At 42.6% G+C, this 26,667-nt stretch overlaps 1 protein-coding gene across 1 annotated transcript in view; it reads right to left on the minus strand.

Moving 5' to 3' along the window:
• Positions 1-25,205, minus strand: part of LOC126253138 (potassium voltage-gated channel subfamily KQT member 4) — a 1,084,963-nt gene extending 1,059,758 nt beyond the window's left edge. The window contains exon 1 of the mRNA XM_049954282.1: positions 25,044-25,205. Coding sequence (XP_049810239.1) covers positions 25,044-25,177 — 134 coding nt within the window. The 5' untranslated portion in view covers positions 25,178-25,205. The remainder of the gene's footprint in view (positions 1-25,043) is intronic.
• Between the last annotated feature and the right edge of the window lie 1,462 nt (positions 25,206-26,667).

Below are 26,667 nucleotides of genomic sequence, written 5' to 3' on the forward strand. Positions count from 1 at the left end.
AGAGCCAGTCGTGACAAAACTCTACCATCTGGTGAGCAAGATGTATGAGACAGGCGAAATACCCTCAGACTTCAAGAAGAATATAATAATTCCAATCCCAAAGAAAGCAGGTGCTGACAGATGTGAAAATTACCGAACTATCAGTTTAATAAGTCACAGCTGCAAAATACTAACGCGAATTCTTTACAGACGAATGAAAAGCTGGTAGAAGCCGACCTCGGGGAAGATCAGTTTGGATTCCGTAGAAATATTGGAACACGTGAGGCAAGGCCGACCCTACGACTTATCTTAGAAAATAGATTAAGGAAAGGCAAACCTACGTTTCTAGCATTTGTAGACTTAGAGAAAGCTTTTGACAATGTTGATTGGAATACTCTCTTTCAAATTCTAAAGGTGGCAGGGGTAAAATACAGGGAGCGAAAGGGTATTTAAATTTTTTACAGAAGCCAGATGGGAGTTATAAGAGTCGAGGGACATGAAAGGGAAGAAGTGGTTGGAAAGGGAGTGAGACAGGGTTGTAGCCTATCCCCGATGTTAATCAATCTGTATATTGAGCAAGCGGTAAAGGAAACAAAAGAAAAATTCTGAGTAGGTATTAAAATCCATGGAGAAGAAATAAAAACTTTGCGGTTCGCCGATGACATTGTAATTCTCTCAGAGACAGAAAAGGACTTGGAAGAGCAGTTGAAAAGGAATGGACAGTGTCTTGCAAGGAGGATATAAGATGAACATCAACAAAAGCAAAACGAGAATAATGGAATATAGTCGAATTAAATCGGGCGATGCTGAGGGAATTAGATTAGGAAATGAAACACTTAAAGTAGTAAACGAATTTTGCTATTTGGGGAGCAAAATAACTGATGATGGTCGAAGTAGAGAGGATATAAAATGTAGACTGGCAATGGCAAGGAAAGCGTTTCTGAAGAAAATGAATTTGTTGACATCGAGTATAGATTTAAGTGTCAGCAAGTCGTTTCTGAAAGTATTTGTAAGGAGTGTAGCCATATATGGAAGTGAAACATGGAAGATAAATAGAATAGAAGCTTTCGAAATGTAGTGCTACAGACGAATGCTGAAAAATAGGTGGGTAGATCACGTAACAAATGAGGAGGTATTGAACAGAATTGGGGAGAAGAGGAGTTTGTGGCACAACTTGACAAGAAGAAGGGACCGGTTGGTAGAACATGTTCTGAGGCATCAATGGATCACCAGTTTAGTACTGGAGGGCAGCGTGGAGGGTAAAAATCGTAGAGGGAGACCAAGAGATGAATACACAAAGCAGATTCAGAAGGATGGAGGTTGCAGTAGGTACTGGGAGATGAAGAAGCTTGCACAGGGTAGAGTAGCATGGAGAGCTGCATCAAGCTAGTGTCAGGACTGAAGACCACAACAACAACAACATTGATAAGTAACACAGTTATTTATGAATAACATTTTTAATATGACCTCGACGAAGCATTCGAGCGATGTTTTTTATGTTTTCAATTTGCGATTTTCCAAATTTTATATCTTTTGAGGAAATTGCGTTTTGTAGCCTTGTTTGATCAACGCATATTTTTTATTTTTTTTGTCTTCCAATTGTAGCTACAGCATCCCTTTGTTTCCCGCTACAAATTAGCAATTTTCGAATAAAACCAAAACTTGAATTTGGTGGTCTGCGTCATGATGTCCTATCCACTGCACAAACCAACTTATAGTTTACACACTACGGTGCCCCAGCAAATTTCAGTCAGGAGGCGAGAGAGTATCTCAGTGTTGCTTGTGCCGATAAGTAGATAGGTCGTACAGGACCACCTGCTTGGCCCACCAGATCTCCAAATCTTAACCCCCTGGGCCACTACCCTTTAAGGCCATCTCAAGGAGCTCGTGTGTGGTGTTACAACTTCGAAATCAGCACTATTACAGCAGCGAAATCAAAATGATTGTGCAAGTGTGAAGAATGACATGAACGGGGCCTGGAACATTCCCAGATCAGTAAGATGTTGAGTGCATCACAGTCTTCGCCCAAAAGGACATCATTATGAACATGTTCTGGAGTAAATCTGCAGTACATAGTTGGATTGAATTTTGAATCTCTTCGTATTGTTTTTTTCTCAGAAGAATTAATTTTGTGTTGTTTGTATTGCACTCATGACCCCTACTCTGCTGCATAACTCTGAAATAAAGCAGTTTCTGACAAAATGTTGTTTATCATTTTACGCTTATTTTGATGCATACATTACACCCAGAAAGTGTGTACAGCTACTTTTGAATCATCCTGTATGTCATTACTCAGTCTCTAGGCGATTCGCCACTTCCGTTTTCTCGGAGAATATACACTACTGGCCATTAAAATTACTACACCACGAAGATGACGTGCTACAGACGCGAAATTTAACCGCCAGGAAGAAGATGCAGTGATATGCAAATGACTAGCTTTTCAGAGCATTCACACAAGGTTGGCGCCAGTGGTGACACCTACAACGTGCTGACATGAGGAAAGTTTCCAACCGATTTCTCATACACAAACAGCAGTTGACCGGTGTTGCATGGTGAAACGTTGTTGTTATGCCTCGTGTAAGGAGGAGAAATGCGTACCATCAGGTTTCCGACTTTGATAAACGTCTGATTGTTGCGTATAGCGATTGCGGTTTATCGTATCGCGACATTGCTGCTCGCGTTGGTCGATCCGTGAGTCAACAGATGGGGGCGTTTGCAAGACAACAACCATCTGCACGAACAGTTCGACGACGTTTGCAGCAGCATCGACTATCAGCTCGGAGACCATGGCTGCGGTTACCCTTCACGCTACATCACAGACAGGAGCGCCTGCGATGGTGTACTCAACGACGAACCTGGGTGCACGAATGGCAAAACGTCATTTTTTGGATAAATCCAGGTTCTGTTTACAGCATCATGATGGTCGCATCCGTGTTTGGCGACATCGCGGTGAATGCACATTGGAAGCCTGTATTCGTCATCGCCATACTGGTGTATCACCCGGCGTGATGGTATGGGGTGCCATTGGTTACACGTCTCGGTCACCTCGTGTTCGCATTGACGGCACTTTGAACAGTGGACGTTACATTTCAGATGCGTTACGACCCGTGGCTCTACCCTTCATTCAGGATAATGGACGACCGCAGGTTGCAGGTCCTGTACGGGCCTTTCTGGATACAGATAATGTTCGACTGCTGCCCTGGCCTGCACATTCTCCAGATCTCTCACCAATTGGAAACGTCTGATCAATGGTTGCCGAGCAACTGGCTCATCACAATACGCCAGTCACTACTCTTGATGAACTTTGGTATAGTGTTGAAGCTGCATGGGCATCTGTACCTGAACACGCCATCCAAGCTCTGTTTGACTCAATGCCCAGGCGTATCAAGGCTGTTATTATGGCCAGAGGTGGTTGTTCTGGGTACTGATTTCTCAGGATGTATGCACCCAAATCGCGTGAAAATGTAATCACATGTCAGTACTAGTATAATATATTTGTCCAATGAATACCCGTTTATCATCTGTATTTCTTCTTGGTGTAGCAATTTTAATGGCCAGTGGTGTACTAAGACACTGGTCGCATACCCCAACAGAGCGATCGGAATGCGGTAACGCCTGATAGGTATGCAACACGTTCAAAGTCTTGGTAACTCGTTACGATTTTAACTGAGGAAGGCTACTAGGAAAATGAGGGAACACTACCTCATTTATGATTGTCTACAGTAGCCTACAATACGTTTACAACTCTACTTTCTACCTACGGTGTCCTCCTACCACATCCTCCCCCATTTTCCCGTCTCTCATTCGTTCCGTTTAATAGTATGTGACCTTCATGGAACTCGTGAGTACCAACGGCCGACCCATCCACAAAGATCTCAGCGATAGCTTACATCGGTATCAGAGTTAACAGAAACGGGAGGCCGCATCGACACACACGGGCCACGTGGAAATAGCCGGCAAGCGAATGGAGGAGGTCGGAGGGGCTTATCGGCTGGGGACAAAAGCCGGCCGACCGGTCGCTATCCGGTGTGGCGGGAAATGGGCCGGCAGATCGCTGGCGATACTCCCCGCGGGGGCAGAGGGCAGGGCGCCGGGCGCAGGTACGTGTACAGGGCGCGCCACGGGAAAAACAAGTTTGCACGGCGGAACGGCAGGGCGCGAATAAAAAGAAAGGGGAATGGCGCGTACACGGCCTCTGGAATGGCGGCCCGCGCTCTTGCCTGTGCGTGGCGCAGCGTAATGGCGAGATCAGCCGTCGAGCCAATGCCACTACTCTGTCCGTGCAGCTTACCATTAGCTGCTCCTATGATGCTCTTCGAAACCCCCTAATGTTTCTGTTTAGAAGTAATCATGGCAGACATTCCCTAAATACTATGGAGGTAAAATCCCTCCTGTTTGCCGTCTGACGCTGCTTTAGAGTCAAGATTTTTGTTCTCTATCCAACACAAAGAATTCAATTCAAATAAATTACAAGTGGATATAATTTTAGTCACAAAAATGTAAAACAAGCAGCGCTCCTTGTATTGCATCTGAAGAGATATTTTAAGCGTAGAATCGAAATTTTTATGTTTACTGTCGTGCCTTAGTTGCTTCCACATTATTATTATTATTAATATCTTCTTCTGTATGCGAACCTCCTAGATAAATAAAAGGTTGTTTGGTCTTTTACCATAGACATTTAGCTCTTTTTTTCTGAAGAATCTTCAGTAGCGTGTAATGCTTCTTTGTGGACTGAATGTAGTAATTGTGTTTCCAGATACACTGTGTCATCAAAAGTATCTAGACATCTATTCACGGTCGTTGATAAGGGTGTGTGCACTCTTCGTCTTTTTGCCAGCCGGCCGTTATGGCCGAACGGTTCGAGGCGCTTCAATCTGGAACCGCGCGACCGCTACGGTCGCAGGTTCGAATCCTGCATCGGGCATGGATGTGTGTGATGCCCTTAGGTTAGTTAGGTTTAAGTAGTTCTAAGTTCTAGGGGACTGATGACCTCAGATGGTAAGTCCCATAGTGCTCAGAGCGATTTGAAACATTTTTTTTTCTTTTTGACGGCTTGAAGTCTGATGGAGGTAGTTCTAATGCAGTGTTTGATTTTTTTGGGGGGAATGGCAGCCCATTCATCCTCAAGAGACAAAATTAGAGAAGGTAGTGATATTGGACGCACGGGTTCTAACTCATCCAAAAAGCGTTGTTTTCGGTTCAGATCGGGACTATAGGCAGACCAGTCGAGTTTTCGAATGTTGTTCTTGACAGTACATTGCCTCACAGAAGCTGCTTTATAACAGGGTGCTTTGTCATGTTGATGCAGTCATGGTCTCCCAACTATACCTCTACTGCTCATATTACACAAGACTGTAAAATGTCTTCATATCTATCCAAATATAGCGTTTTCTTAAACACAATAAGGGGATCACACTCTAACTAAGAAGAACTCCCCGATACAGATAGACCATCTCGTACGTACTTCACTTCGGCACTGCACATGAGGGCAGTTAATGCTCTACAGGCATTCGCCAAACCCAAAGTACAGCGCATTTCATCACTCTAAATTATTCGTTTCCAGTTTTCTACTATCCGGTGGGGTCGCTCTTTACACAACCTGAAGCATCACTTAACAGTGACTACAGACATGCGTGGCTTATGCGAAGCTGTTCATGCATTGTACCCTATACTTCTTATTTCCTTTTGAAACTGTGCTAACTGGACTGATGGTAGTACTTTACAACTTACGAGTGATTTCTGACGGCACTTAAATCTAGGCAAGTGATGATGATGATCTTGGTTTGTGGGGCACTCAACGTCGTGGTTATCAGCGCCTGTACAAATCCTAATAATCAGGACAACACAAACACTCAGTCCCTCGGCGGAGGAAACTCCCCACCCAGCTGCGAATCGAACCTGGAATCCGTGATCCAGGAGCAGCAACGCTAACCACTACACCACGAGTTGCCGACTTAGGGAAGCCGGCCGCTGTGGCCGAGCGGTTCTAGGAGCTTCAGTGCGGAACTGCGGTTGCAGGTTCGAATCCTGCCTTGGGCATGGATGTGTGTGATTTCCTTAGGTTAGTTAGTTTTAAGTAGGGGACTGATGACCTCAGATGTTAAGTCCCATAGCGTTCAGAGACATTTGACCCATTTGAACAAATTCAAAGATCATTAAAGTTCGAACACAAAAAGATGACATAAAACTGAATTGTTTACGATTTGCTGATTCCTTGCTCTTCTCGCCAGCAACATTCGAAGAACCAAACAACAAATACAATCATTACAGCAAATATCCCAGAACATTGGCCTTAAAATATCTTTTGAAAAAACAGAAAGAATGCTAACGGAACCGCCACTGGCAAACAAAATCAGAATTGGAGAAGATTACATAAAAATTGTTGAAAACTTTAAATACTTGTGTGGAATTACAACACGCAACCTGAATCAGAAACCATCATGGCAGAGTGGAATAAAAACAAAATGATTAAAACACATCATGTGACCAGGAACACATACAACAAAAAATACCTCTCAATAGCCACTAAACTGAAGCACTACAAAACCGCCACATAGCCGCAAATATCATATCCTAGCGAAACTACATTTTAAACAGCCAACACTGTAGCAAAAGGCAGATAACTCAAAATAGGGGGATGGATAATAAGAACATGTATAAATAAAAAATACCAAAAAGACGAGTTTGGAGAATACCTTCAAATGAAACAGTTTATAAAGAAATAGAACAACTGACAAGTAAAACGAAAAAGGAACGGATCTCTCTCCTAGGGCATTTGATCATCAGATGGCATAGGAAAGAGATCCATTTCTATTACAGAATTAGTCGGAGAATAACTGAGAAGCTAGGGAATAGTAAGAGCGGCATTAGATGGATCGCAGAGATCAAGGAGGACATGATGAAATTACAGTTTACGATGGAGGATTTGAAAGACAAGACAGAAGCAAAAAAATGTTCAAATGTGTGTGAAATCTTATGGGACTTAACAGTTAGGGTCATCAGTCCCTAAGCTTACACACTACGCAACCTAAATTATCCTAAGGACAAACACACACACCCATGCCCGAGGGAGGACTCGAACCTCCGCCGGGACCAGCCGCACAGTCCACGACTGCAGCGCCCCTAGACCGCACGGCTAATTCCGCGCGACCAAGATAGAAGCGCTCGAGATACTTCAGGACAAGCACATCACACTACCAATAAAAATTAGCAAACAGAGAATGAGAAGGATGATTTCGGATGAGGAGAGAAGGGCACGACCTGAAAGAATGGAAAAGTATTGGGCCAATGGAAAACAGAAGAACGTAATTCATTGTACTGACTAAAATGATCCAATGTAGGCAATAAAAAAAATTAAAAAATACATTTGTCCTTGTTTTGGTCGATACTACCAAACAACAGTACCAGTACCTGTATTCCACTGATAAAGGTATCAGAACGGTTTTCGATTATAACTTGCGACTCGTTCGTTTCAGGTACATGGACCTTTACATCAGGATGATACATTTATCCTTCGCCATCATCCTAGAATGTATGTATGTAACAACATTACGGAATCACCCTAAACACACACACACACACACACACACACACACACACACATACACACGTGCACACACACAAACACGCACACATATGCATTCGGGAGGACGACGGTTCAATTCCGCGTCCGGCCATCCTGATTTTGGTTTTCCGTGATTTCCCTAAATCGCTCCAGGAAAATGCCGGGATGGTTCCTTTGAAAGGACACGGCCGACTTCTTTCCCCGTTCTTCCCTAAACCGATGATACCGATGACGATGACATCCTTGTTTGGTCTCTTCCCCCAAACAACTCAACACACACACACTTAAATCTTTAAAATATTATAGACTACCTTATTTAGTGGAAAATCCTGCTGTAATGCAAGAAAACTAAGATAGTTTTCGGAACCAGCATTGCAAACTGACTGCATAAAACCTGTCTTTGAAAAACCGTTTGACATAAATTTTAAAAATGCAGGCTTACGTATACTTGTAACAGTGAACTACACACGGACGAAGCTACTGGTACTAGCAGGTACAGAAATAACGGAGCTGACCAATGAAAAACATAAAGACTGCGGATGTCCGTGGCAGACAAAAGATGCGGCGGCGCCTGCAGGCTGTCCCGGGGGCGAGCAAACAATGGTCGCTTATCTGCCGGTGGGGACGAGCGTGGCCAGGCGTTAAGCACTTTGTCAGCTGGCGCCGCCACTGGGCGCACAGCACAGCGTCTTTTCGTTGGCAATTTTTCATTGCTGGTTTGCAATACAGCGACAATGGGTAGCGGCGGATAAAACTGCCGCGAATCCCTGACGAGAGGGACAGCGGAGGCGTTTCTGGACACAAAAGCGAGCTCAGACTGGCTGCCACGCATTCGCAGAATCTCGCCCAAAGTGAAAGAAACTTTTATTACTATATAGTTGATGCTGAGTGTCTTCTACAGTTATATTATCCACTTCTACTTCTCTGCTAGCTCATTAGCTGTTGTTAAGGTTTTCTACAAAATCTGAACATTTATTGAGTGTTTTATTAAGTGTAGAGCATATATTCTTTGTATGTTGATATTAACTATAGTTTTCATTGTGGTATCTGATTTTGATTACTTTTTGCTTTTATTTTCATAGTTTTTTTCTGTTTACTCTCTCTGTTTTAATTTTTGTAATAATATGTTATGGCAACGATTTTATGTTTTTTTTTATCCCCATTTGTCTTTTCAATACACTAGTGGGCAATAGTTTCGCATGATGTGTCACTGCTAAACAACATAGATTGATAACTCTTGAACTATATCTATAAAGATATGCTACAGAACAGTGCAGAAGACAGCTGAACGAAATATGCAATAAGTCGAACAAAAAGACACTTTCATTCGAAGGCAATAATTACACTGAAGTCACTACAATTCGTGGTGTCCCCTGGACATTATAAACCTCAGGACATGGTTCTTAACAAGGTGGCATTCGGGAGGACGACGGTTCAATCCCGCGTCCGGCCATACTGATTTGGGTTTTCCGTGATTTCCCTAAATCGCTCCAAGCAAGTGTCGGGATGGTTCCTTTGAAAGGGCACGGCCGATTTCCTGCCCCGTCCTTCCCTAATCCAGTTAGACCGATGACCTCGCTGTTTGGTCTCTTTCCTCCAAACAATCCAATCCAATCCAATCTTAACAGGGTGACCACCATCGACGGCATTTCATGTTCCGAACGTGCTCGCATACTGGCCAGAAGGTTGGTAAATTGAGTCAGTACGCCCTGAACCACGCAAACAACGTATGACAATGCTGGATATTCCCTCATACGGCGAGAGACAGGAACAAGTAATGGACAAAGGAACACTGTCAACATTCTACGGTCAGCGTTGATGTACTGTACTCCGACACCATGTAAGTTTTTTCAGGGGTGTATCCGGCTCTAGTATTATTTTTATGGATGACAAGGCGCGACCACATCGAACTGCGCAGTGGAGAGAGCTGTTGGAACGAGAGTATAACCGCCGAATGGACTGGCCTGCTCGTTCCCCAGACTTAAATCCCATAGACCTCATGTTTCACGCGTTGGAGTATATTATCCCCTATTGTGACCAATCCCTAATATCGCACATATTCATATAAAACGAACATTCATAATAAGTACAGGGTGACAATTACTGAACTGTATGAATAATACTTAAATTAGTTACAAACTATGGCGTGCACGCACTTTATTGAAGATGTAAAAGTCACTACAGATATTCGGCTTTAGGATACGACATGTTCGATATGCCTGCCATCTTTGGCGATCATGTGGCGCAGACGAATAGCAAAATTAAGGATGACCCGCTGAAGTGTCGGAACATCTATGCTGTCGATTACCTCCTGAATGGCTGTCTTCAGATCAGCAATGGTTTCGGAGTTATTGTTGTACACTTTGTCTTTAATATAGGAGTCGCATGTGTTCAGATCCGGAGAATATGGTGGCCAATAGAGGCCCATGCCAATGGCCTCTGGGTACCCCAGAACCAGAAACCTGTCCCCAATGTGCTCATCTAGGACATCAAACACCTTACTGTTTCAGAAATTCTTCCAGTCCATCTGTGGCATGAATCAGCAAACCAGTGTTTAATAGTATTAGTTGAAAACAGTCTTGGTTGCAATTCTAGTTTTTTATTTATAAACTACGCCTTTCACCATCTTAATTTGATGTTTCTTACGACGATCCTTTAGACAGTGTAGCTAAAATGCATGATCCAGTACATCAGGCCAACATCGCCTTCGTTAACCTCAGTAAATACGGCCATCTAGAAAGTATTTACTGAGGTTAGCCAAGGCGATGTTGGTCTGATGTACTGGACGATGCATTTTAGCTACACTGTCTAAAGGATCGTCCTAAGAAACACCAAATTAAGATGGTGAAAGGCGTAGTTGATAAATAAAAAACTAAAATTGCAACCAAGACTGTTTTCAACTAATACTCTACTGCTTCAATGGCGTCGCGCACCATCTTGCATGAACGGCATCTTGTCGAAATCAGGGTCACTTCGGATAATGGGGATGAAATCTTCTTCCAAAACCTTCACGTACCGTTCGTTAGTCACCGTGCCATGAAGGAATACCGACCGATTATTCCGTGGTTGGACATTGCACACCAGACAGTGACCCGTTGAGTAAGGAGAAACATCTCGATCGCGACATGCGGTTTCTCAGTAATCCAAATGCGCCGATGTTGCTCATTGACGAACCCATCCAAATGAAAGTGGGCTTCGTTGCTAAAACAAACAATAATGCGTATACTACTTCCCATCATGCCCCACAGCCAACCGTGCAGTTTGAACGTCCTAAAGCAAACCGTTCAGACGTTATTACGAATATACGAGTATTTCATATAATTCAGTAATTGTCACCCTGTAAGTGATAATGTAAGGCTAGTTGCTGATCAAACACGTTATTAAGGTTGGAACTGCACTATTATAGACATTCATTGCGGTATTTGTTTTCTGCTTTTAGTCTATGGTTAACTATCGATATATTGCTATCATATTCCTCTCGATTTTGATGGAGGTAAGTTTGAAATGAGTTCTGTCTGGAGAGATATTGGTTTCTGAAGTACGTTGTAGGGTCAAGTGTGGAAATGAGGCGAATGAAGAATTACGCCAGTGTTGCCTTCGAATTATTTGAGTATTCATATATTCTGAAATACCACTAAATCTCTTCATCGCTATATTACTAGTCAGACTAAATTCTACGCCTACTCATTTCACTGTTTAATAATTAAGGTTCCAGATCGATGGAACGGGCTTAACAAAGAGATTCTAGTTCAGCGGACTAGCCTGAAGTAATCGGGCATTTGTATTTGTGTACGGGACTACGAGAAGGATGACTTCCGCATCGGGACACACCTTGCACGGAGTGTAGTCCAAAATCTGTTTTTTTTTCAGTAACATCGAAAAAAGGAACATTCATGTATATACATATTTAATTTCTGTAAGAGAATGAGTAGTGTAGCTAGGACATTTTAGGTGAGACGTACTGCACATCCACATGCCCCAACGACGATCCAGGGTTTGTTAATAGCTGTGGTGGAGCAATGGAACGCCCTGCGGCGAGAATTCATTACCATTCTTGTGGCATTAGCAGCTCATGGTCTCGCGGTCGCGTTCTCGCTTTCCGAGCACGGGGTCCCGGGTTCGATTCCCGGCGGGGTCAGGGTTCTTCACCTGCCTTGAGATGAGTGGGTGCTTGTGTTGTTTTCATCATCAATCATGAAAGTGGCGAGACTGGGCTGAGCAAAGGTTGGGAATTTGTACGGGCACTGATAACCGCGCAGTTGAGCGCCCCACAAACCAAACATCGTCATCACCATTCTTGTGGCCGGCATGGGAACATGGTTCAGAGCATGCATTGACGTCTGCAATGATCACCATCATGTCCCGCATCTTGTAGGTCCAGGGGGCTATATAAATAGCTGCAACGTCAGTGTAATTATGTCTTTGAATGAAAGTGTCATTCCTGATCATCCTGCCTTTCCATGGCTAAAAGATGGAGAGGGAGGGGAAAATCTCAAACCAGGTGATTGACGAATACCTCAAGACATATAAAGAAGCTAATCCTTAGCGAAGCAGCCAGCACACATGACGCTGTATGATTAGCTAAGCTGACCTCGAGTAACAAGAAAAGGTATGGACAAAGAAACGTACGCTTATTCTTTTAATTTACATTCATTAGACTGATGAGTTCGTTCTTTAAATGATTACAGCTAGAGATTCAGTTTATTTGACGACCTTCGCTGTAAACAATAGTGAGAGACAGTTGATGAGGTATAGAGCTATTGCATCTACAACACGATAAGTTGCGTGCTTTATTAATATTAGTTGATAGTTCCACGACAAGTAGTGGCAGTTTTATCTCAGATTTCAGATTCTCGATAACAACATTTCTGTCAAGGTGTCAGCAGGTGAACAGTGGTAAGTGAAAACAACATGGCTTCGATTAGTAGTAAAGCATGCGCTGTTCATGCAAGGAGAATGCTTCAGTGGGACGACTTCTACGAATCTGAGGATGATGCGGATGACTATGCCTCATATAACGACCGTGAATATGTTGCTGCACGCTAATGCGCTTCAAACGTTGTCGCTAATCAGTGTAAAGTGCAAAGCATCACTCGCTATTTCGCATGTGTAATTAACGCATTTTATTTGGTAACTGATCTCTGCAACACAGAGGCTACTAGAATTTTTTATACTACACTGCTGGCTGAATTTCTTCTAAGAATTGCCTATCACTATGTTAGAATTTTGAGCCACTGTCTTCATACTTTCTGGCATCGGCGTTGGTACGATCAGGTCACGATGCTGACTGCAGGTCACGGTTCTGACCGCTCTAATGTATTACGCTTTATATGACTAACACGCAGATAATTATGAACTGAAAGGGGGGGGGGCGGTAGGGAGAAAAGAAAGGAAAGGGAAGGAAATAATGTCAGCTGCATTAGGATTTTGTGTGGGATGAACGGCGACGAGTGAAAATGTATGCCGGACTCAGACTCGAACCTCAGATCTCTTGCTTACGAGGCAATTGCTTAACCACCACGCATTTGGACACAGTATATATCGAAAATGTGCGGACTATCTCGGCACGCTCACCGGCCAACTGACGTTCCCACCTGTCGTCACCTATCCACAGTTCCCGTCCATGTCCTTAAAACCTCTTTGACTTTCGATTCACACTGGAGGTCGAGCGTAAATGAGCATCCAACACTTTCGGACTGAAGGAACAGACACCACGCACTCATATAATTGATTCGCCTCGGTGGGCAATGAATTCACAACCTCCAGTGCAGATGCATGTTAATATTCCACCTCCAGTGGGAATCTAAAATCAGAGACCTTGGAGGGTATGGACTGGGACTGAAGATAGATGGCGCTGGTTGGGAAGGTGGGTCGGTCTCGGAGCATGTCAAGTCAAGATCGTCCGCGCATATGCCATAAATATTGTGTCCGGATGGCGCAGTGATTAACGTAACTGCCTTGTAAGCAGTAAGCAGGGGATCCCGATTTCGAGTCCCAGTCCAGCATCCCGATACAGCTGATATAATTAGTTCCTTTCCTTTCTGTCCCCTCCCGGCGGTGGATCCCGCGTGGACGGGATTATCCGAGCGGTCTATGGCGCTGCAATCATGGACCGTGAGGCTGGTCCCGGCGGAGGTTCGAGTCCTCCCTCGGGCGTGGGCGTGTATATTTGTCCTTAGGATAATTTAGGTTAAGTATTGTGTAAGCTTAGGGACTGATGACCTTAGCAGTTAAGTCCCATAAGATTTCACACACATTTTTGATCCCGCGTTGTGTCTGCTCTTTCGGACACGTCCGAAAGAACAGACACGACCCATCCATATAATATGCATAATTACCAGAGAAGTGTACCACGATTAGGAAAGAATGTTTCTAGGTAATGTTGCGTCAAATGAGTTACTGGGTTATTAAAATCAAGGTCACGGTAGATGTACACATTTCTCATTAGTATTATAATGACCTGAATTATACTCATAGTTCAGTATCGTTTCATTTCTAGAGAATATTATTACATTTGTTGCGATCCGTGACTTAACAACTTGAGTAACAGCGAGAGTCAACTGGTAAACGACACTAAGGCCCAATTGGACGGAAATCGATAATTTGATGTACGTCTACAGTCGAACAAATTATTAAAATTTCAGAAAAATTGGATGATTTATTCAAGACAAAGACCTTCACAAATTGAGCAAGTCTATAACGTGTTGGTTCATCTCTGGCCCTTATGCAAGCAGTTCTTGGGACTGGCATTGGTAGACCTTTGTTGGATGTCCTCTTGCGGATATCGTGGCAAATTCTGACCAAGTGGCACTTTAGGTCATCAAAACCCCGAACTGCTTGGAGGACCCTGCCCATAACTCACCATACGTTCTCTGTTGGGGAGAGATATGGTGATCTTGCTGACCGAGTTAGGGTTTGGGAAGCAGGAAAACAAGCAGGGGAAACTCTCTCCATGTGCGGGTGGGCTTTATTTTCCTTACATATAAACCTTTTATCGCCTGCAATGAAGGGCAACAAAACGGGGCGTAGAATATCGTCGAAGAACCGTTGTGCTGTAAGGGTGCCGTGGATAACAGCCACAAGAGTCCAGCTGGGAAAAGTAATGCCACTACAGACTACCACTCTTGGTTGTGAGGTCGTATGGCGGGCCATAGTCGGTTTGGTATTCCACTGCTATCAGGGACGCCTTCAGACACGACTTCGGCCTGTAATCAGACTCACTGGAGTAGTTGTTTCCTAAAATTTGCGAAAAATATCGAATTTCACCGACATTCACCGTCTACTATTTTTTTGTACTCTGCATTCTCTAGGTATATTCCGCTTTTCTAGTAATGACCCACGTCCATGTAAGGTCTAGTATTTTTCAACCGTATACAAGGCGAGCTGGTAACAGAGCTGAGGAAATCACAATTAGGATCATTTGAAAGCTGATTTCCAGTCCCTGCATTCGCCTTTGCATACCCTTGGTCAGAAACAGTCAAGTTTTTGTCTCAGACATGAAAGGATAGCGAATGTTAAAGTATATCAGATCGTTAGTATACACGTTAATGTCGTTCGTGGATGCTGATAAGGCTGAAAGGGGACTACCCATTTCCCATGAAAATTTTCAGGTAGTGTTGCCCGAGAATGTGAATGAAGTTGCGAATATCATAAATGTACTCAAGCTCTGTAATACGTATTATATTCCTTACAAGAGGTCAGAGATGTTGGTTAGGGAGGTTATTTCATTTGGAAGTGAGTAACAGTATATGTTGGTCAGTTTGGCAATGAACTTGGTCCGAAAAGGATGGAAGCTGGCCTAACGTGTAGATAAGACAGTATTATTTAAAAAAGGATTGTCTAATAATTTGTTTTGAGGAAAGATATTGAGCAAAGGAGATTATATGAATAGAAGAATGATGAAAGACAAATTTTAAGGTACCTAATCTAATTTTTTTGTATTTCAATTGTTAGAACATTGCGAATGGTTGAAGTTCCCAATAGAAATTTTATAATGAAACGTATGGTCTTGTCTTATCGTTGAACAAGTGTCAAGGAAGGTACACATGTGATCAAAAGTATCCGGCCACCTGGCTGAAAATGATTTACAAGTTCATGGCGCCCAGCAGGCCGTGGTGGCTGAGCGGTTCTAGGCACTTCAGTCCGAAACCGTGCTGCTGCTACGGTCGCAGGTTCGAATCCTGCCTTGGGCATGGATGTGTGTGATGTCTTTAGGTTAGTTAGGTTTAAGTAGTTCGAAGTCTAGGGGACTGATGACCTCAGATGTTAAGTCCCAGAGTGCTTCGAGCCACTTGATTTTTTTTTTCTTGGCGCCCTCCATACTAGAATCCAATATAGTGTTGGCCCACCCTTAGCCTTGATGACAGCTTTCACTCTCGCAGGCATACGTTTACTCAGGTCCTGAAAGGTGTCTTGAGGAATGGCAGACCATTCATCATGGAGTGCTGCCCTGAGGAGAGGTATCGATGTCGATCGGTCAGGACTCACACGAATCGGCGTTCCAAAACATCCCTAAGGTGTTCTATAGGATTGAGGTCAAGACTTCGTGCATGCCAGTCCATTATAGGGATGTTATTGTCGTGTAACCACTCCGCCACAGGCCGTGCATTATGCACAGGTGCTCGATCGTGTTAAAAGATGCATCTGCCATCCCAGAATTGCTTTTTCACAGTGAGAAACAAGAAGGAGCTTAAAACATCGATGTAGACCTGTGCTGTGATAGTTCCACGCAAAACAACGAGGGGTGCAAGCCCCCTCCATGTAAAACACGACCACACCATAACACCACCGCCTCCGGTTTTAATGTTGGCGCTACACACGCTGGTAGATGACGTTCACCGGGAATTCGCCATACCCACACCCTGCCATCGGATCGCCACATTGTGTGCAGTGATTCTTCATTCCACACAACGTTTTTACACTCTTCAGTCGTCCAATGTTTACGCTCCTTACACCAAGCAAGGCGTCGTTTGGCATTTACCGACATGATGTGCGGCTTATGAGGAGGCGCTCGATTATGACGTCCAAGTTTCCTCATCACCTCCCGCGTAACTGTCGTAGTACGTACAGTAGATCCTGATGCAGTTTGAAATTCCAGTGTGATGGTCTGGAAAGATGTTTGCCTATTGCACATTACGACCCTCTCCAACTGTCGGCGGTCTCTGTCAGTCAACAGGCGAGGTCAGCATGTAAGCTTATGTGCTCTACGTGTCCCTACACATTTCCAGTTCACTATTACATCAGAAACAGTGGACCTAGAGATGTTTATAAGTATGGAAATCCCGCGTACAGACATATGACACAAGTGACACCCAATCACCTGACCACGTTCGAAGTCCGTGAGGTCCGCGGAGCGCCCCATTCTGCTCTCTCACGATGTGTAATTACTACTGAGGTCACTGATATGGAGTACCTGGCAATAGGTGGCAGCACAATGCATCTAATATGAAAAACGTATGATTTTGGGGGTGTCTGGATACTTTTGATCACATAGTGTAACTGTACAGAAGAGGATTATTAAGAAATATTTTCGCTATCTTGTGTAGGTGTGTGAACTTTATGAAAATGTTTATTGTTGTCATGTCACAATGAAACATAGTTCAATTTGGAGTCTTTGTTCTCATTTATTTGTCGTCAAGATTAGTCCTCTTTTTCATTTTTAATTTCGTTGCTCTGTTTGCACACTCGCATTGCACATAGTAAGTTATGGACTAAGAAGCATTTTTATGAAAATTGGTGCATTTCACATCGCAAATACGGTAAATGGAAGTTGTTTTTTGACGATCACAGCATTATTCCTAACAGCAAAAAGTTGCTGAGCAGACGAGCGTTTCGTGTGCACAGTCGGACAACAAATTTAATTACCATCAAAGTTCGTGTCTGCTGTAAGGCACAGTGATTGTCAGAGCGTTTTTGTGTAAATAATATTAGTATCAGTTCAGAGGATTAATACCAGTAAAATATTTCAGTAAAGTGCTATCTTGAGAATTTTCAAGCAGTTTTATCAGACAGTCATATACGTTAATATATTTTCATTTGCTGTGTAGATGCACTAACAGTTCTGATACGGTGATTGTTTGCAAGACTAAAGATAAAGATTAGTAAAATTCAGGGTCAACATTTTAAGCAGAGTCGTTTGTTCTGTAGTCAGGTAGCATATGTAAATTTCATTGAAAACGGATTGCTTTCTTACAGACGAATTGTTTCATGAACCGGTTAGTGTGGATTTCGCACCGTCTACTGGATAATTTTTGTTTGTACCTTAACGCTTTGTCACATGTAACCAATGCTGACTTGTACTGCGAGTTTTTTTAAGGAATAAACGCGCAAGTAACAGGCAGGGCATTTCTTCAAATTGATGAGTTAACATGTAACACCAAAATAATTCACGGACAATCAACTTGTGGACATTCAACCTTGGATTACCCAACACCTTACACTTTCTTCTCAATTTGTAATCAAAAAGCAATCGCAAAGGGAAGTAATATGTTCTGTGATGCCTCTATGCCAAGCCGTTTCGTAACACACAATGCAGTTCTCACTTTGACAATTTTCTACATTATCGAATTTCCTAAACATATTAATCACAATCTTCGAAATCCACCATAGAACATTTCCGATTTCACCACTTATCCTATTGTACGGTTATCCTAGATGGAAGAACAAGTCAAGAATCCCGTGGAGAACAGATTTGCATGTGAAATTCGTCTTACAAAAGGGCCACAATGAATAATCCAGTAAATGAATCGCGGCCTGATATTTTGTTTTTCATTCTGACCGAAGAGCATGTCCGCTGTGTTAGATTCCATTTCAGAAAACCAGCTTTAGATATTTGACCCTGAACAAAACCCAAAAGCTTAAAAGAAAACTAACAGTAATACCATATATTTGCTTGTGTGTGACACTTCTGCTATATTTAATTGCGTTGAGGATCAACAGCAAGACATTTTATAGCGTTGGCTTTCACTGAGCCCCGGAACTGACTAGTTGTACCATTTTCCTACATACAACAGCCTGGCCCGCTAACAGACTTCATTTGTGTTCTCGCATGCAGTAACATTACAAAGTCCAAACAGCTCCTAATTGAGAGTCAAGGTAGCAGACTCAGCTACGCTGGCGCACTGCAAGAGGATACCCATTTGTCGGGAAAGTAGTCTTCTCGCTATTTTGACATTTGTGTTCTCATAAATAGGTACGGCAGACGAGTGCCTGCAGTTATTCTTGAAGTTTGTACTGTATTGCTAAAATTATGTTAGTCTAGCAACGAAATAGAACAAGTACAGTAAGATGAAAGTCAACAGATACTCTGGTAATTAGGACATAACCAACGTGATTTTAAAGGGACAACTAACGCTGCAGCTCAAATATAGTTCTATCTACACGGAACATACTTATGATAGTGACACACCGATTATAACAAGTAAATGGGGGTACACTAAGAAGGTGTTGAAAGTTCTGTAACCTGTCACAGAAATAAAATGTATTACTCTTAGTTAAGTAGCCATGGAAAGTTTTGAGGGTATTTAGATACACTAAAAATAATATCTTATATGAAAGTGGAAGGACTAGGTACATAATACTAAATAGTGAAAACAAAGAAAAAGGTAATGGAAATAATTGTAAAGTATTACTAGTCTGAATGGTAAACGATGCATCCTGGAAAGTTCTGATTTTGCTAATCATATTACTAAATTTTTTTGTAAAATGCTCACATTGCAGGGAGTAACGTCGTACATTACAAGGTTTGCTTAATTAAAGAATATCGTTGTAAGTGTTGTTCATTGTGCGTGGTGAGACTGTCATCCAAGGTTTTCAGTCCAAGGTGTATAGCACAGTATTTGAAAAAACATGTTTAGTGACCCCCAGACGCTTCTGGTTATGCTTTTAGTTACGTTTTTAATGATGCGCCTTGATGAATAACGCCTACGTCTATGTCTGCTGCGCTACATCTGCAACGCTTAGTACGTTTCGAAGAAGAAATTTAGACGTGGGCATTTTTTGAACTATGTAGATAGGAAATTATTTTTTTACCATAGACCTCAATATCCTACCATGAGTTAGTGGAGTATAAAGACACTCTGATCAGGCTAAGGGAATACAAAGGCGCACGTACTAGTGAAAATGTGAGACCAAATACGTTGAGTGAAGGTAAAAATATAGAATGTTCCCCACAGTTCAGTTCATTCTTTCTTATGGGACGGCGTAACAGTTTTTCATTAGAAAACAAATTAGACAGTTTAAACTGCGTCGTGAAACACCAGGATTCTGATAATGACATATTTACAAATTATAAGATACGAGTAAAACTTGCATGCTAAAAGTAAAGTACTTATTAATAAATTGACGATATGAAGCTGTATTTTAGCTGTCAGTAAAGTTATCTGTTGGATTGTTCAATAATATTCCATCGAAGCTTGTGTGCCTGTGGTTAAATTCCTATGTATGATGGGCATAAACTGATAAAAGAAGTTTAAGCGGTGACACGCTATATGAAGGTCTGTGTTGTAGGTGTTGATGAGGTGGATGACATGATATGTCTGCATATTGTACAATGTTCCATTAGCTAAGTCTTAATCAATATTTCTTTAATCAAAGATATTAGTAACCGTCATACATAAATGTTACATGATAATTCATCTGTTCATCGTATTGAAAGTGTAAGAATGTTTCGAGATTGTTTGTTGATTGCTGTCGACGAGTACAGCAGGAATCGGTCAAATTTTAGCACTAATGTACATATTTCTATATCTGTGGACTATACATTAGACTATAATGAAAACAGATACTCTGTCGCTGTAAACATGATTACGAAACTACTTAAATTCCATACAGGGACAACAATATCTCGTGTAAAATATTCTTGGCGTTGTTATTTACTAAAATTTGCGAAAAACGTCGAATTGTTCCAACACTCACCATCGCCCATCGTTTTGTACTTTTCATTATCTAAGCAGAGTGTCATGTTCTAGAAGGAACCATGCTCAGATATGGTAATACCAGATGAGCTGCTAGCGTGTCAGAGGGAATCACAATTAGAAGAAATATTTACAATTTGTACAGAAAGCAAATGGCAGTTATGAGTCGAGGAGTATGAAAGGGAAGCAGTGGTTGGGAAGGGGGTGAGACAGGGTTGTAGCCTATCCCCGATGTTATTCAATCTGTATATTGAGCAAGCAATAAAGGAAACAAAAGAAAAGTTCGGAGTAGGCATTAAAATCCACGGAGAAGAAATAAAAAGTTTGAGGTTCGCCGATGACATTGTAATTCTGTCAGAGACAGCAAAGGACTTGGAAGAGCAGTTGAATGGAATGGACAGTGTCTTGAAAGGAGGATATAAGATGAACATCAACAAAAGCAAAACGAGGATAATGGAATGTAGTCTAATTAAGTCGGGTGACGCTGAGGGCATTAGTTTAGGAAATGAGACACTTAAAGTAGTAAAGGAGTTTTGCTATTTGGGGAGCAAAATAACTGATGATGGTCGAAGTAGAGTGGATATAAAATGTAGACTGGCAATGGCAAGGAAAGCGTTTCTGAAGAAGAGAAATTTGTTAACATCGAGTATAGATTTAAATGTCAGGAAGTCGTTTCTGAAAGTATTTGTATGGAGTGTAGCTATGTATGGAAGTGAAACATGGACGATAAATAGCTTAGACAAGAAGAGAGTAGGTGCTTTCGAAATGTGGTGCTACAGAAGAATGCTGAAGATTAGATGGGTAGATCACATAACTAATCAGGAGGTATTGAACAGAATTGGGGAGAAGAGGAGCTTGTGGCACAATTTAACTAGAAGAAGGGATCGGTTGGCAGGACATATTCTGAGACATCGAGGGATCACCAATTTAGTATTGGAGGGCAGCGTGGAGGGTAAAAATCGTAGAGGGAGACCAAGAGATGAATACACTACGCAGATTCAGAAGGATGTAGGCTGCAGTAGGCACTGGGAGATGAAGAAGCTTGCACAGGATAGAGTAGCATGGAGAGCTGCATCAAACCAGTCTCAGGACTGAAGACCACAACACAACACATTTAGGAGAGGTTTTCCAATAAGTGGATCTGTCTTAAAACGAAGGGAAACTTTAACCGTTGGTCAGTATAAGGCAGTGCAAACTATTTTCAATTCCGAAACAACAAGTTCTAGACAAAAAAAAATAAAAATGAAAGGATAGTATGTTAAAGTATATTTGTCCGTCAGCATACACGGCAAGGTAGTTCGTGATTGCTGATAAGGTTTCTGTAAGTGAGTCTTTTTTTTTGTTATGGTTTTAGGGCGCAAAACTGCTACGGTCATTAGCGCACGATAAGTGAGACTATCATCGCCGTCTACTGGATTTTTTTCTTAGTACCTCAACTCTTAAACTGCCAACATGTTACCAGTACTGATTTGTACTACAAGCTTATGTTCTTACGAAATAAACGCGTAAGAAAACGAAATTTTATTTCCTTAAATTTAGGAGTTAAAATCAAACTAAAGAATAATTCTGAAACGGTCACCTTGAGGATTTTCAACACTGTATACGCAATAGAGAACTACTTCATTATTGGGTTACAATTTTTTGGGTTTACAGCCAAATTTTCAGTTTTTTCTTTACACAATATTTTGACAACTCGGCTGAGTTTTTCGTGTGTCGAGCGCACATCCCGCTGTTTGGGTACCAACCAAATTGTAAACAGTATAAACTGTTGGCCGCCTAAACGATTGTAATCAGCGCCGTCAAAGAATAAAACAGAAAGAAAGCACCAACAGAAAAATGATATGGAATAACGTAAATAAGTTCAAACCAAAAAATTGCTTTAAGAAAAGGCTCATTAACAAAAAAAAATCTTAATAAGCTCTTATCTGTGAGCAGCGAGAGAGCATTAAGATGTTTCCCGACGTGATATATGTAAACAGAGCATTGGATTGCACGCTTTACTCTAGCTAAAGCCTCTGTCCCTGCTAATTAAATTATCTGCCATTATCTCGATCGCTGTCTTTATTGCACTGTCCAGAGGTTGCGTCGAGCGCGCCTTTACCATGTTTTCTTAGTATTTTACTTCATGCTCGGTGGTGTCGTGGTTCTGAGACAGATGAGTAATTGGATGCTTAAGTCGTGTGTAAACGTTCGTTTGTTCAAAATCTTAAAATTTCCCTACGAAAGTCTCTCACCGATTGCTTCAGAATTTTGATATGACATTGCAATCGAATACGAGCTTGTTTTTTATACCTATTTTTTAAATATACGTAACTTACAAATAAACATATAATATGCCGGGTGTAGCGAGAATTTACGGAACAAATTACAGGACACATTCTTCACAAGTAGACGGAGAAATTATGTTACACGAGTATGTGTCTGGAAACACTTTGTTTTCATGTTACCAGCTCATTTTCTCCAACCCATTGATCATGGGAAACAAATACTAACAGAACGTTAGAATCATGGGGAACATGCACTCTTGGTGACGTCTGGTTACGTTGTGCACCGCGAGTGCCTTGTTTTACACGTCCATGTTGCCATATGACGTACTTCATTGCCTGTTTACGGGCAACATAAACTGTTCGAGCAATCAGCATCCCCGTTGCAAGCACAGGAGTTACTATGTACAGTTTATCACAGACTTGGCTCGTGCAATGGCAGTGTGCGCAAATGCAGATATGGCAGATGCTCATTTGATGTATGTATTAGCTGGGGCGATGGCGCTCGCGATCAACGTTTGCACCGGGAGTGTTTGTTACAGACTGATAGGTAGAGATGGACCAACTGCCTGCTTTCCTCGCTCCCCGGACCTAAACCCACATGACTTTTATTTCTGGGGCGCATTTAAAATCTCTCGTACATGGAACCCCGGTACAAGGTATTCAGTCTCCTTGCCCCTATTATGGAAGATTGCGAAACTATACGCAATACTCGACGGAATCATCAGCGCATCCGAGATTCACTACGACCGCGAGTTGATGCATGTATCAATGCCCACAGAGGGCATGAACGTCTCCTGTGAGAAAGAGTTGCGTGTGGTGTGCTGGCACGTTCTGTTAGTGTGTTTGTCCCATTATTAATGAATTGTAGAAAATGAGTTGTAACATAGAAAAAAAGCGTTTGTAAACCTATGTTCACATTACATAATTTTTTCATCTGCGTGTGGTGAATGTGGCCTGCGATCTGTGCCGTACATTTTTGTTACATCTTGTATAAAGAGGGAACGTTATTACCAAAAATCTCGACAACTTGTTGACGGATTTACATCAGGTTTTCACACAATAGTCAGACAAGCTTTCGGACGGACACACTCTATATATTTTTAATACATGTAATATATAAGTATAATCGTGCGGTCTAACGCACGGCTTTCTGGGCGGGAAGGAGCGCCTAGTCCCCGGCACGAATCCGCCCGGTGGACTTGTGTCGAGGTCCGGTGAACCGGCCAGCCTGTGGATGGTTTTTAGGCGGTTTTCTATCTGTCACGGCGAATGCGGGCTGGTTCCCCTTATTCCGCCTCAGCTACACTATGTCGGTGATTGCTGTGTAAACAAGTTCCCGACGTACGCGTACACCACCATTCCATTACTCTACCACTCGTGTGGTGTGAGACGTTCCCTGGGGGGGGGGGGGGGGGGGGGAGAGGGGGTCAACCGGGGGCCGAACCGCACAATAAGCCTGGGTTCGGTGTGGGGTGGTGGAGGGGTGAAGTGGACTGCGGTAGTCGTCGGATTGTGAACCACTGCGGCTGCAGCGGGGATGGGGCCTCTCCGTCGTTTCTAGGTCCCCGGTTAACATACAATACAATATGTAAGTATATATGTAAAACATGTAATAGCGAAACATTGTTAGCAAACACGAAAGCTGTATTTGGCCTTTCGGCTTATTATTAGAATACTAGTACAGAACCTGAATTTGGAATAACAATAAACAAAGCACAAGGTCACATAGAGGGGGGGGGGGGGGTAGCAGAGGAGGTGACAGAGGGGTTGGACGTAACCAACATAGGAAGCGGAAAAATGGAGATGGACAGAGAGATCGGTCAGGAGGAGACGGAGAGGGGCAGAGGGGAGAAGGAGATTAGGGTATAGGCCTATATCCAATTGCTATGACACACTAGAAAACATGTGCTTCCTGTTTTCTTTCTTTTCCGTTTAACCAGCTTGACACACAGCAACGTGTGGCCGGGAACAGCTAGTGATAAATGTAAATCACGCAGAGTTCTTGTTTGTTACTTGTAATTTTAAAATAACCACGAACATTAAACGAAGCTATGGACCTGTAACCTCCAAAACATCCGTTAACACAAGATAAGTATAGCCAAGGGGGTTGCGAATTTGAGAATCTACTGACGGGGATTATGACAACATAATGTACGTAGGCGGATCTCGGCGTGCACTGTAGTGCTGCAGAGCGCGTCACATCGCACATTCGACACGCTGCCGCACTCTCGTAGCGCGCATTCTGATCAGCAGCGGACGGCACATGTAGTCTACTTGGATCTCGACCTGGAGATGAGAGAGACACAGGAGGGTACTCACACGAGCATGTGGTAGATGATAGCCTGCAGTCCGCGCGGCCGCTCCAGGAAGTTGTAGACCTTGCTCTGCAGGCGTCGGTAGCGGGCGTCGCGGCGGCTGGCGCGGTAGTTGAGCGGCTTGCCCAGCAGACTCATCCGGGGCTGTTGCAGACGGCCGCGCCTCTGCCGCCGCTCCCCGGGCGTCAGGCTGCAACACGACGCAGTCTTCAGTCTTCCTGCACCACCAGCGGAAACTTGTCGAGTTGTGAGTCAAGGTCGCAGGAGCCAGCATTTGCTTTACAAAACTTAATGTAATCTAAACGTAAAACGAAAAATATTCATCACCGGATCCTTTCACGAGACAGATAGAATTGTTGTATTTTAGTTCATTCTGTGTCGTTTTGCCGTTCTGTCCCTTCTTATGGGAGTGGAGCGGACTGTTGTAGGATTTAGTTCTTTTCAGCGAATAATTCCAGTAGTAGTGAAACTTCTTTATTTAAATGTGTGAATCTCTACTGAAATCGGTGAACGACTGAGAAGATGAAATTTCTACGTTATTTGATTCTGAAACAGCTGGGTAAAACTGAACGTACTGAGCCTACTTTCTCTTTACTTTTTCTTATCATGCCAACCCTGACCCACAGTATTCTAGCGCAACGCAATTTGACTGCTCAAAAAAATTACAACCTAACTTCAAATAATTATTTCAGCGGAATGGCCCTGACTAAAAAGACATCGTAAGAATGACCTATACATTTCATAAAGCACTTACCTCACAAAAATCTTCATTACGCGAACTACTGCAATACAACGAGCGTAAATACTGCCAGCTAAATAAAATATTCTAACTACAAAAGCCACTACTACTAATAGGCATGTGGTTAGCAAAGGAAAGATTTTGTTGCAAACCAAATAATGAATTTTTTTACCTTAATAAAGTGGCATCCAGTTCAAACACGAAAATAAATCGTCATTGACATCCAGTACAAAGATATAAAATCAGGAATAATTTTCAATCTCCAAGTCGGACACTTCCAGATCGTCAGCCTACGCTAACACTTAAGACCTCTTCCCTCCATCAATGCTAACTTCTCGCATTTAACATCCATCACTGCTGGCTGTTCACCTCCAACTGCCCAACAGTACTTCAATCACTGATGGCGACTAACTTCCAACTGCCCAACACTACTAGCGATTAACTTTCAACAACGAGTCCAATCAGCCACAGTCTCTTACAAAGAAAGCGCAGTCAGAGATCCAATACAAAGCGCTACACAGCGCTGCCAACGCAGAAGCAGCCCACTTACAGTATGCTCGGAGTGAAGCACAGATAATTACTAAATGGGAATGGGAGGTGATTTCAGTTCCAGAATTCGTTTAGTAAACAACGGATGTCTATACGCAACGTATGGGGTGGTCTATTATATTAATAATAAATTACAAAACTGTTCCCTCCCCCAAACATTTACACACAAAGTATATTTTATAGCGTGTAACAAAGAGGATTTTAAATCTTTGAAAATTCGTACAAACTTATTTATAAGACTTCGAGACTTAGTCTTCGCATCGTCCCGAAGGAAAATAGATCATATGTCGAAGCACGTGGTATGCTGGTACGGAACCAGCGGCAGTTGTAGGTAGCAAAG

Source organism: Schistocerca nitens, chromosome 4 (assembly GCF_023898315.1).
Source record: "Schistocerca nitens isolate TAMUIC-IGC-003100 chromosome 4, iqSchNite1.1, whole genome shotgun sequence".
Taxonomy (NCBI): domain Eukaryota; kingdom Metazoa; phylum Arthropoda; class Insecta; order Orthoptera; family Acrididae; genus Schistocerca; species Schistocerca nitens.